The sequence below is a fragment of the Cervus canadensis genome, chromosome 21 (genome assembly GCF_019320065.1).
Source record: "Cervus canadensis isolate Bull #8, Minnesota chromosome 21, ASM1932006v1, whole genome shotgun sequence".
NCBI classification, from domain to species: Eukaryota; Metazoa; Chordata; class Mammalia; order Artiodactyla; family Cervidae; genus Cervus; species Cervus canadensis.
Window position 1 is genome coordinate 3,580,475 of NC_057406.1, and position 17,003 is coordinate 3,597,477.

A 17,003-nucleotide genomic window follows, 5' to 3' on the forward strand; every position below is an offset into this window, starting at 1 on the left:
TTTAAAAAATGAGGAGTGGGCAGCTATTAAAAGTATAAATTCTTTAAAAATGATCAACCTTCCTCTCCATACCCCTCCAACCAACCTCTCTGTACTGTGGACTCTTTTGCCTCTAGAATTTGTTACACTGTTTTTTTCCTATTACTTTTATTTTGTCACCAGTGTTTTATTTGGTGCTTGCTAAATATTTGGGTGGAATGATCTTCCAGCTTGCAGCAGCAGAATGTGGCTGTCACAATCATGAAAATGTTTTAATTATCTCTGCTCCATGCGCCTGTCTCTGCAGCCCCAAATCCTCCAGGAGCGACTGCTGTCGGATCTCAGAACAAAAGCAGCCGCAGACACTTCTCGCGTGTGCCGAGCTCCGTTCCAGCATTTGGTGGTGTCTGCTCCGGCCGGCTGCTCAGGCCTGCACAAACAGGACCCCCACGCCTCGGAACCAGGAAAACAAAAACGCATTCACGTGGGAATTTTCCTCTCGGTCTCAATTTAGAACTTTCAGGGCCTGATTTTCCATTTTCCATAAATCAAGACCCTGGCTGCTGCCCCTCCAACGTGGGGAAACCAGGCTGTGTCAGCGGGCGCTTTTGTCAGCCTGCCAGAGGGTGGAGGCGAGCTCAGAGCTGAACTCGGCAAAGCCCACCTTCTAAATGAAAAGGTTCCGGGCCCAACAGAGAGACTCGGACGGCCACGGGACCCAGCTCCCGGAGGGCAGGAGCAGTGTGGCCCGGGAGCTCAGCGGTCTCCCAGGACTCACTCCCCACCCCAGTGGACAGGGCTCAGAGCCCGGATGGTCAGGATGTCTCAGTCACAGCTCTGCCAGTCGGCAGCCAGGGCGGGGTCGGGGCACAGGCAGGTCCTGGGGCCACTCAGGGCCCCAGAGGGGCGAGCGGGCGGGTGGGCCCACGTGCACCCCACGAGCCGTCCACGGGCAGGCTGGATAGGAGCCGGCATAGCAATGTTAGCTGGAACCCCTGGCTTAAAGAAGTACTTAAAAAACAAAGCCCAAAACAACCTAAAAAAATCTGCCCACACTAAGCTGAGAGCTGAAAACAGCTTCCTTTTCTTGCCCTCCCCAAAAATAAAATAAAATAAAAGGGAGAAAGAAACTGGATCGCTAAACTGTGGATATGGCAGCATTAAAGACACTGGACAAAATGAAAGGGCCTCTGTTTCTCAAGGCAGAATCCAGCCTCCCGTGTGCCCGCCTGGCCCTGCCTGCCGAGGAGTTGGCTGGGGAGACCGTGGATGTTTCTGGTGTTTTTTCCCTTTGCCACTCCTGGTCTGGCCGAAAATTAAAACAATAATCACAACAATAATGAGATCTCCCCCCTCCAAAAAAATAAAAATAAAACCGGTACAACTGAGCATGGAAGAGTAAGGCCGTGCCTATTAATACCTCCTGAAACATTCACTCAAATTATAATTGAACATGCAGCTACTGTGAAATAACAAACATTCGTTTTTATTGTGATTTCGAACACCCTGTAGCTTTGGATCTTAAAAATAAATGGGTTTGGCTTCTGTCTCTTCCCTGCAGTTTTTGGAAGGGCTTACTTCACTGAAGATGGTGGGGTTGGGGGGGTGGGGATCTGAAATAGAATTTTGAATTTCGGGTAACCAATTAGAGAGAGGCAAACGTAAGAGGCACAAGATGGCAGAGCCCTCGGCTTGCCTCCAGCGCGGAGAGCACTGAAGAGGAGGGAGACTTACCGGGCGCAGGAGGACGCAGAGCTGCTCCAAAGCAAGGCAGTGAAAGCGGCGGCGTCGCCCCGGCCAGGCACCGCGGCAGGCAGAGGAGGGCCGGGCCCGCAGGCCGGGGGGCCAGCCCCCGGTGCCAGCCCTCTGGGCGACGGGCCCTCGGGCGCCTCGTCTGCGGCCGCCACTGTCCACCGGTCCCCTCGGTCCCGGCCAGCGTGGCCGGGGCCTCGGCCGCCTCGGCAACCCGGAGGCAGGGCCGCCGGGAGCCAAGGGGCGCTGGGGAGGCCCCGCTGCCAGCCCAGGAGGACGAGGAAAATGCTACTTTTGTCTCCTGCTCTCATCTGGCACTAGCTGCTGGGGAGGGGGGGCCAGAGGCGGCCGCTGCGGCTCGGCCCCGCCCACCGGGAATTTTTGAAAGATGCTCGTGGGTGCTGGGAGGGTGGCAGACGTGGCAGAGGCGGGTGGGCCGGACCCCCAAACCCACCACCGGGGGCCGGCCCAGCGGGAGAGGGCGGAGGCAGCCGCAGCGTCTGGCCACTCCGTAGCCGGCCCGGGGAGGACGCGGGGGGCCGGGCTGGTCCAGGCGCCAGCCCTCCCCGTGGACAGGCGGCGCGGCCCCGGGCGCCATGTTGCGGGCGGCCGCCTGGCTGGCCAGCTCGGGGGATAGAGGCCGCATTGTTCCCGCCCTGGGCCCGGCCGGGGGTAGGGGCAGCCAGCACCCCGGCCAGGCTCTCCGGGGGCCCCCCAGAGCAAGCCCCCTCTAGCCGATGCCCCCAGAGGCCGCGCCGTCCAGGCTGAGAGCCGCGCCACAGACCCGAACCCAGCCCTGCGTCCTAGCGGCCACGCCACCTCACTCAGCCTCAGTTTCCCCATCGGTACCTGGTGGACCCCGGCCACTCTGGGCTGCCGTGATGACACAGTGAGGAATGCTCAGCCTGGCCTCGATGAGGGCCCATCACCACACCCCACCCAGACCGTCACAAACCCACCGGTCTCACCCGGGCAAATCCAGCACTAAGAGGAACGGCCACCCGTGCCGGGTCAGTGGGCCTGAGGCTCTAACAGGGGCGCTTCCACCTGGAGATTTATCAGACCCGGCGGGCCTCTTCTGCGGGCACCGGGCCGTGCCGCGTGGCCGGCCGGTCCGCCCAGGCCTCTCGTTTGGACCTTTCTGTGGCCCGGAACTGAGGCGATGACCACCGGGCTGTCCCCTGGTGGCAATGGGACACCAGGCTGTGCATGTGGGCAGGGTCCCCAGGCAAGCAGAGCCAGCTCTGGGGGCAGAAGGGACGGCGTGAGGGGACCAAGGCTGGGCCGCCGCGGCCGGAGTTTGCTCTGGGGCCCCCGGGGCAGCTTCCCCGGCTTCCAGGCCTTTCCGTGGACGGAGCTCCTGCTGCACCCTGGCTGCCTGGAGTGTGTTTTGGTTCAACACTGCTTAACGGCTGCACAGAGACCGTGCCGGAACACAGGCACAAGCGGGGGAGCGAGGGAGAAGGAAGCGGCGGGAGGAGTCCGCCGGTCCTCGGGCTCCGGGCTCACGCACACGGCCACGTGACTAGCTCACCAGCTGATGCCAGAGACAAAGCAGGTAGGATTCCAATGCCACGCGCCTGACCAGGAACGCCGGGAATTCCATTCCAGGAACCGCGTGGCACGGCTGCCAACAGCCTGGGCCCAGGAGGAGAGAGTCCCCCATGCTCCGTGGGGGAAGCCACGGAAAACTGTAGGCGATCGGGGGCGGGGGGGCGGTGCCCCAACAAGGGAGAGGAGGCAGAACCTGGGTCAGGGTGCCCCTCCCCCACCTGGCACACACAGCACCCCAGACGTGCCCAGCTGGCCACCCAGGAGACCAAGGTCTGCGGGTCCGCGTGGGACTCGAGACCCAAGAGAGCAGCCAGGCCCGAACCAGGCCCTTCCGGGAGGGAGCCCAATACCACAAGGTTTGGCAACATCGCTGCCATGCTGGGGTCAGAATTATCCACAGGTCCTTCTCCCAGGAGCGTGGGGAGGGCCTGGCAGGTGACATGCACGCCCTCTGACATGTTCAGGACACATGTGGACCCTGCAGGCCAACACCTGCATGTCCGATGCCTGCTCACGCCTGCGTGGAGCCCAGGGCTGTGACGTGATATGCAGCCCGCCAGAGCATCTCTTACAGTTAAAACATGTGGAAGACTGAAGCCCCGGCTCCATCATTTCATTATAATTTAAAATGTAATTATGAAAGGCTGATTTGAATGTAAATATCGCTTTTAAACACATGAAAGGCAAATCTAGATTTAAGAGCCCCAAATCAGCAGGTAATATATCAGCTAAACTTCCTAACCATCTCAAATCCTAGAATTAAAAGAAGGGTGATTCACCGAAAAACCTAGCCCCAGCATTACAAAACGGAGGCAGCAGAGACAACATGCTTCCCGCGCCCCCAGCCCCCATCTTAAGGGGAAATTCTATTACTCCAAAAACAGAGAAAGAAAATTTGGGCTTTGCTCTGTAAGTCCCATGCACACATTTTCTAACCAGAACTACCAGGCTCATTTAGCGATAATAACCATCGCCTCTGCTGGCCACATCTCTGCTCAGAAAACCTCTTAGCCACTGATGCACAACAGTGGGCCAGGCCAGCCGATTTACCCATCCACAGGATTTCTGAGCCGTCCCTAAAGGCAAGACTTCTGAATCCAGAGTCTTGAAACAACAAAATTCCAAAATTTCACAGGAAGACTTTGCAGCCTTTTACTTGCAAAACTCCTCTCCAAAAAAAAAAGAAGTAAATAAACTGTGTTTTCGGGTTGTCCTGCCTCATGAGAAGGGGTTTCAGTCTTTTCCATTTTAATTTTATCAACTCCAAGCACGGGCTCGGAGCCTGTTATAGGTGCCCTCGCCCCCACCCCCCGCCCCAAGAGAGCTCTCTTCATTATATTTTTTTTTTTTGGAGGGAGGGGGTTAATGCAGAAGGTGAAATAGACCCCAGTTAAGAGGTTCCAGGATTTTTTTTTTAAGAAAGATGCAACAGCAAGTTTTGGTTTTTTTAAAAAAAAAACAAACCTCATTTTTGAAGCCAGATAATATAATTTGCCAACAGTCTTTTGGATAAAGAGGAAACCCCACTGCTTACCCTGATGGGGGCCACTCCCTCTCGTGCCCTCCACCCACCAGACCGAGGACCCTTTCAGCCAGTAGGGGTCTCGGCCGATGGCCCACCACGGCCTGCCAACATCCCCCACGCCCGACACCAGCAAGACTGGCGCCTCAATGCTCCCGTCACAAGCCCCAGCCTGATCCATTCCTCCCGGGGTCCCTAACGTGAGCCTGGGGTCCGGGCCTCGCGTCCCAGGGCGCCCTCCTAGCTGCAACGAAGCTAGACCTTGATCAGGAACCAGGGTCAACAACGTGGGCCCCACTTAAGCCTCAAGGCAGGGAAGTGGGGGATGGCTTGAGAGCAGGCCTCCGAGTAAAAGCCTGCTCCTTCGCTTAGCTCAGAGAACGTCCATCCAGCAGGAACCCTGGGCCAGGCCCGTCCAGCCGGGGAGGGTGTTGAGGGCCCATGTGTGGCTTCGCCAACTCAGGCCAGACTCTCTGATAAGCTGCTGGCAGATTCCAAGTTCATCGGACAACGCGATTTGGGGAGGAGTAAGGGACGCCAGAGAATCACAAATACTGTCCAAGACTGGCTCCCGGGGGCTTTCCTTTCACCCCACCCCCGTGAGGACGCTTCTTCCTCCAGTCCACTTCCGTCCTGCGTCCCACCCCCCCACAGCAGACAACAGCCAGCCAGGCTTGGCCCCAGCAAGGCTCCGTCCAGCCCACAGTCCAAAACCTGGCTACCTTTCCGCTGTGTGCCAACATGCCCCTGCAAGCGGCCATTCAGAAGAAATCACAGAGGGAGAGAAAATAAACTTGTGAAAGTTTAAACTCCACTCAATAAAGAAAGCCAGACATTCCCACTGAAATTCCCCAAGAATCACAGGTCAGGGGACTCTCTCTTTTTTTTTTTTTTTCCCTTTTCTGTACATCTCGTCTCTGAGTTCTCAGGGCCTGCGATGCCGAGCCACCGGGACACCGGTCGGCCCTGAAAATAAATATTTCATATAAAAGGTCCATTGTCTTTGCTCGGAGACAATTGTTGCTTTTTCTCTCTCCTCGGCTCCGTAACATCAGCAAGCAGGGCCGATGCCATCTGGGGTTCTTTCTTGTTCCGACAAGATGTTTCCAGAAAGGGCAATCTTGCTGGGTCTTCCCGGATGATCAGCTAAGAGAGAAAGCTCTCTTAAAGCAAGCATCTTGGTAAAGGCACGTTCGTATGGGGTCAAAGAACAATTAGCCTGTCAAGAGTGATGAAGCCCCATCAAACTGCCAACCTGAACTGCAGGCAAGGATGCCAGCGGCTGGTGTGGGCACTCTGGATGCCTGGGTCAGGACCTCTTGCCCTTGTCTCTCCCTGGTCAGCCCCCGAGGTCGGCTCCCAGGTGAGTGCCATCCTTGAGGCGGTTCCACTCCTAAAACGTGCTTAGGACGGGGCACCTCCTCCGTGAGCACATGCCTAAGCCAAGTCCCCACGACAAGGAGAGCGCTGGCTTGGAAGCGCCTGGTCGTCTACCTTGAAAACACCAAGGTTCACTTTCACTGCCACCTGGGCAGGGCTGGGGGAGAGGTGGTGTGTCGTGAACGCCCAGGTGTCCTTTCCAACGAAACCAAAACTAGCTTCCCTGTTTCTTAGAAGCTCAAAAATATGATAACAACTAGCAATAAAAATGGCGATTACCATTTACAACGAAAACAATTACAACGACAGCCATTTATGGCGTCCCTGTCACGTGCCCCCAACTGGGGTTTGTGGAAATAACCTCGTCTGAACCTTCCCGAGGACCCTCTGAGGTCCGGGCTCTTATTCCTGCTCGAGAGTGTGGGCTGCAGTCCCGGGAGGGGACAGGACTTGTCCAGGATCCCACGGCGAGCCAGGGGCAGGGGGCTGGATTGGAGCGGCCTGGCCGTGAGCTAGGAAACCGGCATTTGGCAGGATTACTGCAGGGGTAGCTCTGCGCTCCCTAAACACGCAGAAACGCCCTCCCAGCCTGAGAACAGCCAGGCATGATGGTTTTAAGATGTTTCCTTGCCCAGTCCGTGGGGCTGCCTGCCTTCCCCGAGCGCTGTCCCTCACCAAGGGCACACATTGGTCACCCTGGACACCAGGGAACACCCACCCACCCAGGCAGAGAGCCCGTCAGGGTGGGCAGAGCCCTTGAGCCCCTCCCTGGGACCCACCAGCCGCCTTCCCGTCAGGCCTCGTCCACACCGGGATGAAGATGGGAGCAAGTGAGACCCGTTCACGGCATCGGCCACAGCTGGGTGCAAACTCCAGGGACCCGAACATCCCCCCGTGGCAAAGCTCCCCGCTGGTCCCGCTGAGCAGAGCAAGATGCCGTCTGTACCTGTTTAGGGGGCAGGGGAGACTTGACTGTGGGCGGGGGCTAGTCACCACCACTGCCCGTACTGAGCAGCCAGCCCCAGCCGCACCCTGGAGACCCCCCAGGCCAGAATCGGGGGGCCTCAAGTGGCCAGAGGTGGGGCATGGCAAAGACTCAGTGCAGTCCAGGGGACACCTGGCCCTGGTTGTAAACAAAAAACAAGAGCGCCAGGGCCACCCTCCCGCCAGCCCGCTGCGGTCCATGAGACCCTGTCCCCTGCTTAGCACATTCTTCCCCCTAAACCCAGTGAGAAAAACCAGGCAGGCGCCAGTTCCATTTCCCGAACTTTGTGTCACGTGCACATCCTCAAAAACGCATTTTCTCCAGATGAGACCTCCCCGCGTGGTGAGAAGACCTCCCCGCGTGGTGAGAAGCCCCGGCCGAGACTCGGGTCTCCACGAGGAGTCTCCAGGGTATCAGGCTGGCCCTAAGGACAGGACAAAGGCGGGACAGGACGGCATGGTGCCGAGGCAGGGCCTCCCTCCGCGGAGCCGGCCTGGCTCTTGGCTGCGGCCTCTCAGCCCCAGTGCATCCCCTGTGCCAGGGGCACACGTGGGGCAGGCGCTGGGCCTCTGGAGCCTGATGAACAGTAGCCCCCTGCTGAGTGGCCCTGGGGGTGCCTCCGTGGATGCTCAGGCCTCTCCCTGCTCCTGGTGTCTGGCCCGTGGGCTCTCAGAGAGGGAGCAACCAAAACCCCTTGTTTTGGGGTCTGTTTTAACCCAACAGTCTGAGCAGAATGCCACACCATGCCTGCCCATCGTGCGCTACACTACGGGTCATCTATGGACCCAGGAAAATGTCTCCTGCATTTTACAAGCAAGGCCCCAGCGGAACCTGGGCTTTTTGTAATTACTAACCCGTCTCTGCCAACACCACAGCCAACGTCAGCTCCCGGCCGGAGGGGCAAGCCACCCTCCGTTTCTGAGATCACTCCCCAGTGTCCCTCCCCGCGTTTCAAGTCTGCTAACTGCCTCTGATAAAGTCATAAAGACAAATTGAAAACAGGAGACTGGGGTAAGGGGCGATGGCCTAGCTAAAAAGATGGCGAGGATGGCTCTACGGCAGTTCACAGAAGCACACCCTCAGCCTCGGGGCCAGGTGGGCAGATCTTACTGAAACCGTCTCTTCGTTCCTCTGGGTTCTCCTCTCGGTTCTGGAAACCAGGCAGCCCTGGGAGAGGGAGGCACGAGGCAGGCCTGGGCTACCCAGGCCTCTGTCCACATTCCCGGAAACACGGCCTCTGAGTGCCAGCTCACAGCTCTGGGGTGTTATGGAAACAGGCCCCCCCTCCCCATTATTTTGTGGTCAAAGCACCCCGCAAGGTTGTCCAAACCACATCAATAAGATGAGGCAGAGTCAAGGGGAAATCGCACCTGTGATACGATCATATTAAAAAGCGGGTTTAATCTCCCAGTTATGAGTTTCATTTTAACAGGGTAGGTAACACGCAAGCACAAACGTGCTTTTTAAAAATCCCAAACAGCTAAAACCAATGAACTAAAATAAAATGAACATGGTGCTGGCCTACAGAGACTGCCGTGGCCTCTGTAAGCCCAACTTTGAAGAAATTAATTTCAGCGTTACCTTAAAACCCTGTAATTACGGCAAACATGCATTCCTTCACCCCTTTCTTGCTCCCCACAGATTCCCCAGGGCTGCGGGCTGGGCCCGTGTGTGACCCGTCTATAAAGAGGGATTTATTATGAAAAGTTATGAGTTGTTTTTGTTTTATGCCACCATAAACAACAGCACCCACACATGGGGCTTTCACTCCAAGGGCCAGAGCGGCCAGTCCTTGACCCAGGGCCTCCCTAAACCAGCTCTCCATAAATGCCTCACCAGCAGGAAAAAAAATAAAGAAGAAGAAGCACTGATGGTTTAGGAAGTGAATGAAAGATTTCAGTTTTTCAAGAAAGGACTGTGGCTTCCAAACAACCTTTCGGAACACATCTGATCTAAAAACTGTTGTTTTCTCTTTTCCTCGTGTTCTATTTGGGAGGCCTGCTTTTTGGCGTGTTCGACCAAATTCTCTCTGGCAAATGGCCGGCACACATCTGAGATTAAAAGCTGTATTTCACAAATTCCAAGTTCCAGAATTTTAATGACGGCCATGGAGTTGCTGCAGGCTGGTGCGGCTTCGGGTCCAAGATCAACCTTCCTTCCCGGGTCCCGGGTCTGCGGAAGGCCTGCCCTACAAAAGGGCTCTTCTTAGAAATCCCTTCATCAATATTTAAATATTCACTAAGTAGCGAAAGTGAGAAATGCACTTACCGTCCTCAAGAGTCGCCTTGAACCCGATCGAGCCTGGGGCGCGCTGGTCGGCGGCTCTGCCCTTGCCGGAGGATCGCTCTCGGACGCAGCCGGCGCTGCGCTATCGCGCCCACGGCTGCACAGGCCCTGGCCCATCGGTCCGAGTCCTGGCTTCCAAAATGATTCTCCCCTTCACGCGGCAAAAGGGGCAGAGAGCAAAGCAGTGCCATCTCCCACAACTCTTCCCAGGGCAGGACAGCTCCGGGACGGCGCGGACGAAGCGCACGGCCAGGCCCAACTCCCCGGGTCCCGCACCGCGCCTCCGACCGCGCCGCTCGTTCTCTTCTCGCTCCGGCTTCCCCGGGTTGAACGATCGGACCAACCCGCAGAGTGACCCGCAGGACACGGTCTCCACGTCCGCGACCTGCGCCGCGAGGGACCTTTGTCCGGGGCGAAAACGAAAGCGCGCGGGGCCGGGGGCGCCCACGCCCTGCCGCGGAGGTCCGCGCCAGCGGGCCCCGCGACTTTCTCCAAGTTCATGTGCATCCCGGGGCGGGCGGGCGAGCTCCGTGGGCCCGAACTTCCAGCGCCCGGCCGTCGGGAGCGCTGCGGGGTGCGGGCGGTCACCGGACGGCCCGGGGCGCAGGCCCGGGGCACAATGGGAGCCAGCCGGCCGGCGGACCGGCGGGCGAGCGCGGGGACAGCGCGGGCTCGGCCTCCGCGCGGCCGCTCATCGAGCGCGGCCGGGGCGCCGAATGCCGCGGCGGCGGCGGCGGCGACTGGGCACAGACGCGCCGCGCGCCCGGTGCATGCTAATGGCCGGCGGCCGCGCCATGAATTATTCAGCAGCGGCGCGGAGGGCGGCCCGGCCCGCGTGTCCCCCGCCGCCGCGAAGCCGCCGCGGCGACTTCCCAAACTTTCCCCGATCGGCACCGAGGATGCGGCCCCCGCGGCGCCTCCGTCCCCGCCCGAGCGCGCCGGCCGCGCTTCCCCCGTTGCCGCCTATTTTATGTCTTTTGTCTCGGAGTTGGCACCTGTCCCAGAGAGCGCGTTTCCCTGCCCACCCCTTCGCCGCCGGATCAGGGCGGGGGAGGGGGTCCGGGGGACCTGGAGAGGAGGGGACGGGCGGGGGGAGCGAGGCGCCTACGGCCCCGCAGCCTGGGGGAGACCGCCCGGGGGCGGCGGCCGTGCAGCGCTCCCGGGCGCCCCAGTTCCGCGGGGAGATCAGGGCTTCGGCTGTGCCCGGAATACCAACAAGGCCTCCCGGGGCCCCCGGCCGTGCCCGCTGCGGGCAAGGACCCGGCCCGGCCCCTCCCCGACTCCCCCTCCGCCGCGCACCCTCCTCCCGGCCCGGCGCGCACGGGCGGGGCGGGAGGCGCGAGCCGCGGATTCGCCGCCCGGGCCCCGCGCCTCGCCCCGCAGCCCCGCGTGCGCGCCCCCGCGGGCACGCCGCCCTGGGGGCTCCCCGCCCGCGCGGTCCCGCGGGGCTGGGGGCACCGCGCCGCGGGGACTCATCAGCCTTCGGCTTGGCGCCCTGAGGCCCGTAAGCCCGGGTCCCGGCCCGCCCCCGCCGCCCTGGCACCGAGGCGGCGGCCGGAGCGCGCTCGGCGGCTGCGCTCCGAGGCGCCGGCTGCCATGATTGCGGGCAGCGGAGCGCGCGCGCGCCCGCTCGGGCCCGGCTTGGGGACCCGGAGCGGACCGACGGTCCCTGGCCTGACCGCAGCCCAGCGCGCGCGGCGGAGTGGCGGCTAGACCTCCGGCCTCCTCCCTGCGAAGCTAGGGCTCGCCGCGGAGCTCTAAACGAAGCTCCAGGACAGGGCTTGGGATCGCGGTGGCAGCGGGCTTCCCCCAGGGCACGGTGCGCACCGGGAGGAGCCCGCGGCGGCTTGTCCCGATCCTGCCTGCGGGGCTGCGGGAGGGGCGCGGGGTCCAGTGGGGTGGGAGACGAAGTGCAGGGGACCTGGTGCAACGGAGGGGGCAGCGCGCTGTGCCCAGAGATGGGGGCCGCAAGGTGCCTGGCACAGGGGAGCCCTCATGGTGCCCGGGGAAGGCATGGAATGGGCGGGGGCACCGTGCCCGGAGCCGCTGCCCAGTTCCAACCTCTCTCTCTTCCTTCCCCGCAGAAACAACTTCCTGCCACCCCCTCACCCCCCGGCCCAGGGCGCAGGAGCTGCGGGGAGAAGTTCTAGGCCGCAGCTTTGCTATCTGGGGGCCGGACGACGACGCTGCTGTCCCCGGCCCGCTCGCGACTGCGGGCAGGAACCGCGCGGCCCAGGGCTCCAGGGTCCGGACCCTGGTTAGAATGACAAGAAGGCCACAGCTTTTTTTTTTTTTTTTTGCCTGCTCGTAGGGCCGCCTGAGTGATTCCTGGCGCTTGGGGACACCGACACGGGGTCGCCCTGCCTGGACCCCATCCCCCTACCGGGGCATGCCCTCTCTCAGAGCCAAATGGACCTGGTTGTCCCCAGTGCCCGCCACAGGGGCCCGAGAGAAACAAGGCCTCCTGGGCCCCATCCCAGTGTCTCTCTGTGCCTGTCTCTCCCCCACCCCACCCTCCCCAGCCGGCCTTGGCATTCTAACCAGTGTCCCTTGACGTCACATCTCGCCATCTCTGTCAACCAATTGAAACTTGCCCGTTGTCATAAAAATATATATACTTTTTATGCCATTGGTAAATTCAAAAGTTCCTCGTGCGCCCTGCTTCCCAGGAAACTTCATTCCACACTGGACTGCCCAGGCAGGGGGTACCCGCCATGGTGCCAGGCTGGGCTGGGGCAGCCAGAGCAGCTCAGGCCAGGGCCTCCCTTGCCCACTGACCCACCTTGGAGGCTGCCTAGGCCCACCCTGACCTTGGCGTTGAATCGTGCTAGACACACACACACACACACACATGACTGCCACCACCGTCTGACATATACGATGTGGGGAGGAGGAAGGGAAGGAGGGAGGGAAATAGGATGGATTAAGAAATCTTCCAAAATTACTTTCCTGTGTGATAGAATCTTCCTAGTGGCCCCTTCTTTGTAGGGACAGACTTTCCACCCCCCTCCCAGCCCACTCCCCAACCCCGGCCATGAGAAAATTCAGTTTTAGAGACAGGAGTGGAAATGTTTTCTGGTTAATCTTTTCACCGAAACCCTGACCAACTTTCACTTTCTACGGCTGCTGACACCAAGCGAGAGGGCCCAAGCTGGGGTGGTCCCACGATGGGGTGGGTTTCGCTCCTGCCCCGTGGAAGGTCCGGGGTGACCCTTCCCAACTTCCAGGGCTGTGGGGTCCCCTTGGGAAGCCCAGGAATTCTGTGCTGTCCTTCCTCAGAAAAGGACTCTCAGCAGCCGTAGCCACACGTTCCAACAAGACAGCAGGAAAAACCAATCTCTCCTTAGCGCAGTCCTTTATAATTTTCTCCACTATGACAGTTCCCAGCCCCGACCAGGACATATGGGGGAAGAGGACACATTCCCACGAGATGAGTACTGCAGGGCGGCCCCCCCAAGCCACACAGACCCTGCCGTCACCCCCTCCTGCTCTGGCCACACCAAGGAAGAACCCAACCACTAACTGCCATTATAAATTCCCCCTTTCCCCATCTTTACTGTATGGTTCAACTACTTTATAAAAAACATATTAAAGACATTTTGTGGTTTAGCAACTTTGGGGACTCTAGAACAACAGAAATGCCTCAGAGACCAGGCTGGATGCAGAGATCTAAACACTGGACGTACCGGGCCCTTTTAATACCAAATCTGTGTTTTTCCAAAATAATGAGCAAGCTTGGTAAGGACCAAATGGAGATTTTGAAAATAAATATCTGGTGACTCTTCTCACGGAAAACCATTCCCAAGTGCAAACTCCAGAAAGGCTTCATACCTTTGAGATAAATTCACACACACACACACACACAAATATTACAACCAATACATTCAACCACCACACTATAATCTATTTATAATCACTTTCCTAAACACTATAAATATTATAACTAATGTGATATATGTTGTGTGATTAAATGGGTGGATTAAAACACTGAATTTAAAAAGCCACAAAGAAAAAGATTATCTTCCATTATGCCACTTACAACTCTTGTTCCATTGGCACAAATACCGATTTGACAACTGTATCATTATGAAGGCAATGACTAAATGCCAAGATATTAGCTTTGTAATTTTCACCTGAAATCACTGTATAATCGTACTGGCTTGCTAACCTTTTTATTAGCTGATTTTTTTTTTCTTGCTCTCACACACAGTAATAAGTTAATTTAATGCCTTTTTCCTCCTCCCAATTTTTATTTGGTAAAACAAGAAATTGGGTGAGTCAGAATAATATTCAAGAACACACACTTTTTTATCCTCTCTATACTTGGCAAGGATTTACATATAATTTGGTTGCAAATTCAGAAATCAAATTCTGCTTTACGTAAGAAAAATAATAGCACCCAGGTTGTTCTGTTGGGTATTTTTCAGGTTTCAGGTTTGTGAAGTCTTTTTCCAACTCGCTATCATATTGTATTGTTCAAAGTAAATAAATTTTTTAAAGGGTGCTCACATTAGCAAAAAGGAAACATGGAAACTGACTTTGCTGGACGAATATTCTGATGAACAGTTTTCTTGGAGGAAGAACTTGGTCTCTGCCTGTGGGCCGCACCATGCCCGCGGTCAGCTATTTGAAAAATCAGTCATAGGAAGGCTCTCGCTATACCAGGATGTTTATAGTATCAGCCTTATACAGTTATTTTTTCCTGATTTCTCCCAAGATTTGCCTAATGGGAATGAGGCCGGCCACTTCCTGCAGTGCCCCAGCACAGCTTTCGGCCACAGTCCAGCCTCACAAGGCCGGGGCACTTGAGTTTAGTTTCCCTGCTCTTAACCTAGCAACGTTTAATAGTTTAAAATTTTCGCTGTCCAAAGCATTAGGAGGACTTGGTAAACAGATGCATTTAATCTAATTAAAGTAAGCAGGATGGAGTGTGAGTGAAAACTTACATGTTCACTTGGGTTTTAGACATTCGACTTGCCCACCCCAAGACTCTGACGCTTTAAAACCTAGCCCAGTAAACCGGAGGTGGCCAGTTTGAGGCAGCTCGTGGGTAAGATGCCACCCTTTCAGTCATCCCAGACAAAGTGTCCTTTTGAGCAGCCTCTGCAGAGCTTGGGTACCGTGCGGAAAAGCAGTCCAGGCTCACGATTTTATTTTTTCCTTCTACCTTTGTCAAAGTAGTTTGTAGGTTTGGGATTCCATTTTGATCCATCTATTTCGTAATAATTTGTACCCTTGCTTTCTGAAGCCTTCATTTTAACTCTCAATTATTTACCCACAAACCTATTAGCATCCATTTACCTTGGGTAAGCTTTTTTTTTCCTTAGAGAGAGGGGACAGAAGCCTTCAGGTAAGTAAAACAGTTTCTACAGTCTCAGGGACGGAAAAGTGAGCACGTATCCATAGAAAGGATTCTTTCCTTCCAAAGGTAAAGAAGCATTTTTCAGAACCTTTTGCTTTAGGTTACTTGGTTTTGAGTTAACGAACAATAGAAAGGAAACTCTGGCCATGGGACAGCATATCTGAGGGACAAGGCACAGGGCAAGGATACTGCATCGGTAGCCAACCCTCGGCCCCACAAAAAGAGCGTGCTGGCAGGGCAGTCCTGTGTTTTCTTTCTTTAAAAAAAATACACACATGCAAAGAACAGACTCAGTGTGCCCGCTTCTGACAGTGATGAGAGGGCTGACGGGTGGAGCGCCACACCACGCAGTCACCTGTCTGGTTAGAAACCTTCTGTGAGTGGCTGTTTTATCATATTAAATACACTTTGGAAGTCTACACGTTCACGTTCCATAATGTTACCTGTGCGTGTATATCAAAAAAGTCTATTAACCCTGAGGGCATTCTTTAAGGAGTTAATATTTTTCAATTAAAAGGAGAGCATCCAACAACTAGAAGTCTAAAATAAATGTGTGTTCGATCATGGATATAAATATGTGAATATACTGTATAAAATACATATGTGTTAGTATGAGAAATTTCCCCTTACCAATGAGGAACTACAATGCATATTTTCCATTGCAAAATAGTAAGAAGCACAAATCAGAAAATACAAATTAAAGAAGATGGGCCAGTATCCCTGGTTATATATGCATGTATCAAATGCCAAAGCTATATTCCTGGCTTCATACAAGGAATGAGAAAAGCACAGTACAAACTAAATTTTTTAAAACATCAAAATTACCTTTCAAAAAGATGTGGGTGATGAATCTATGGGTTTAGGTTGCTCAATTCTGCAATTTCTAAAATGGAATCATCATAAATTGGGAAATTAACTTTTTTCTAAAGAATTTATTGTGCAGCTCATAGCAATTTTGTTTTTAACAATTAAAGATATATTAGAATTTGAACTGTAACAGTTTCTGGTAGAAGGAGGTACTAATTTCCACAAAAACTAAAAGACATCAGAAAATCTGAAAAGAATTTCACTCCCTCAGTTTTCAAGGAATGCCTTCCTTTCACGGTTGAAAAGTATCAATTTTTTGGAAGTATTTTTTATATCTTATCAATCCTTTATAGGAGTCTGATAGTCATTATTAGTCATTATTCTTTTAAAATTATATCTAAGCAGAATTTAGCAATTAAGAATTGAAAGCAACTTTTAAAACTGTCAAATGTTTATTTTTTTTTTTAGTTTAAATAATGCTGAAATGCTAATGAAGATCAGTATGGAATTTTTTTCTTCCCCACAGACAAAATGGGAATTTTAATATCATTTCTTAGTCCTTCAGTGAGCTAGATAAATTATAACCCCTCTAGATTAAAGAAAAAAAGAAAAGAAAAAACCCTGATTTAGAATTCAGATGGTTCACTGCTAAATTGCAAGGCATAGCAGGAACTTGTTTTTTAAATAAAGATTTCACAGATTACATCTTTAAAATGACTGCAACAAGACCTAAACTGCCTGCAAAATGAATCCATACAGAAAGGAGGACTTTTTAGGGAATGGGAGTGTCAATTACAAATTGTTTGAAATTTGACCACACTGGTCTTATTTATTGAAATATTCCCATTTTATTTTTTTAAAAACTCTAACATGATTTCACACAATACAAGTACTTCACTTTATGCATAATGACAGTTTCATTTTCCTGACAATGTATAAATATTATAGTTTTTAGATCTGGTTAACAGAAAGATAAGGTTAAGGTTGGATTTTTCATATATGTCCTTTCTATAAAAAGTGAAAAAATTTATCACTAAAAATCACTAAATTTATCACTAAAAAAATTTATCACCTAAATTTATCACTGCAAGACAAGATAATATTTAATGGCTGCAAAATAAAGTACTAAAAAAGAAAGCCAACGCTTTTGTTCTGTTTTGTTTCTTGCTATTTATAGAGCAACTTTTGGTGTAATTCCTAATTTTAAAGAAACATGAAGTTCATTGTTTTTTTTTTTTTAACCAAAAGAAAGAGGTCATGTAAGCAATCAGACAGTGGACGATGTTAGACTTGAAAATAAGGGTTTAAATAATTTTTACATGATGAACACATATTTTTTAGATGTATTTGAAAATAACCAGAGACGTGGACAAGCA

The 17,003-nt window shown here is 54.2% G+C and overlaps 1 protein-coding gene across 1 annotated transcript in view; it reads right to left on the reverse strand.

The window, feature by feature from the left end:
* The window catches only part of LOC122423879, a 30,550-nt gene extending 28,221 nt beyond the window's left edge, over positions 1–2,329 (reverse strand). The window contains exons 1-2 of the mRNA XM_043441337.1: positions 2,104–2,329; positions 1,714–2,037 (exon numbers count right to left, since the gene is read on the reverse strand). Coding sequence (XP_043297272.1) covers positions 1,714–2,037; positions 2,104–2,329 — 550 coding nt within the window. The remainder of the gene's footprint in view (positions 1–1,713; positions 2,038–2,103) is intronic.
* Between the last annotated feature and the right edge of the window lie 14,674 nt (positions 2,330–17,003).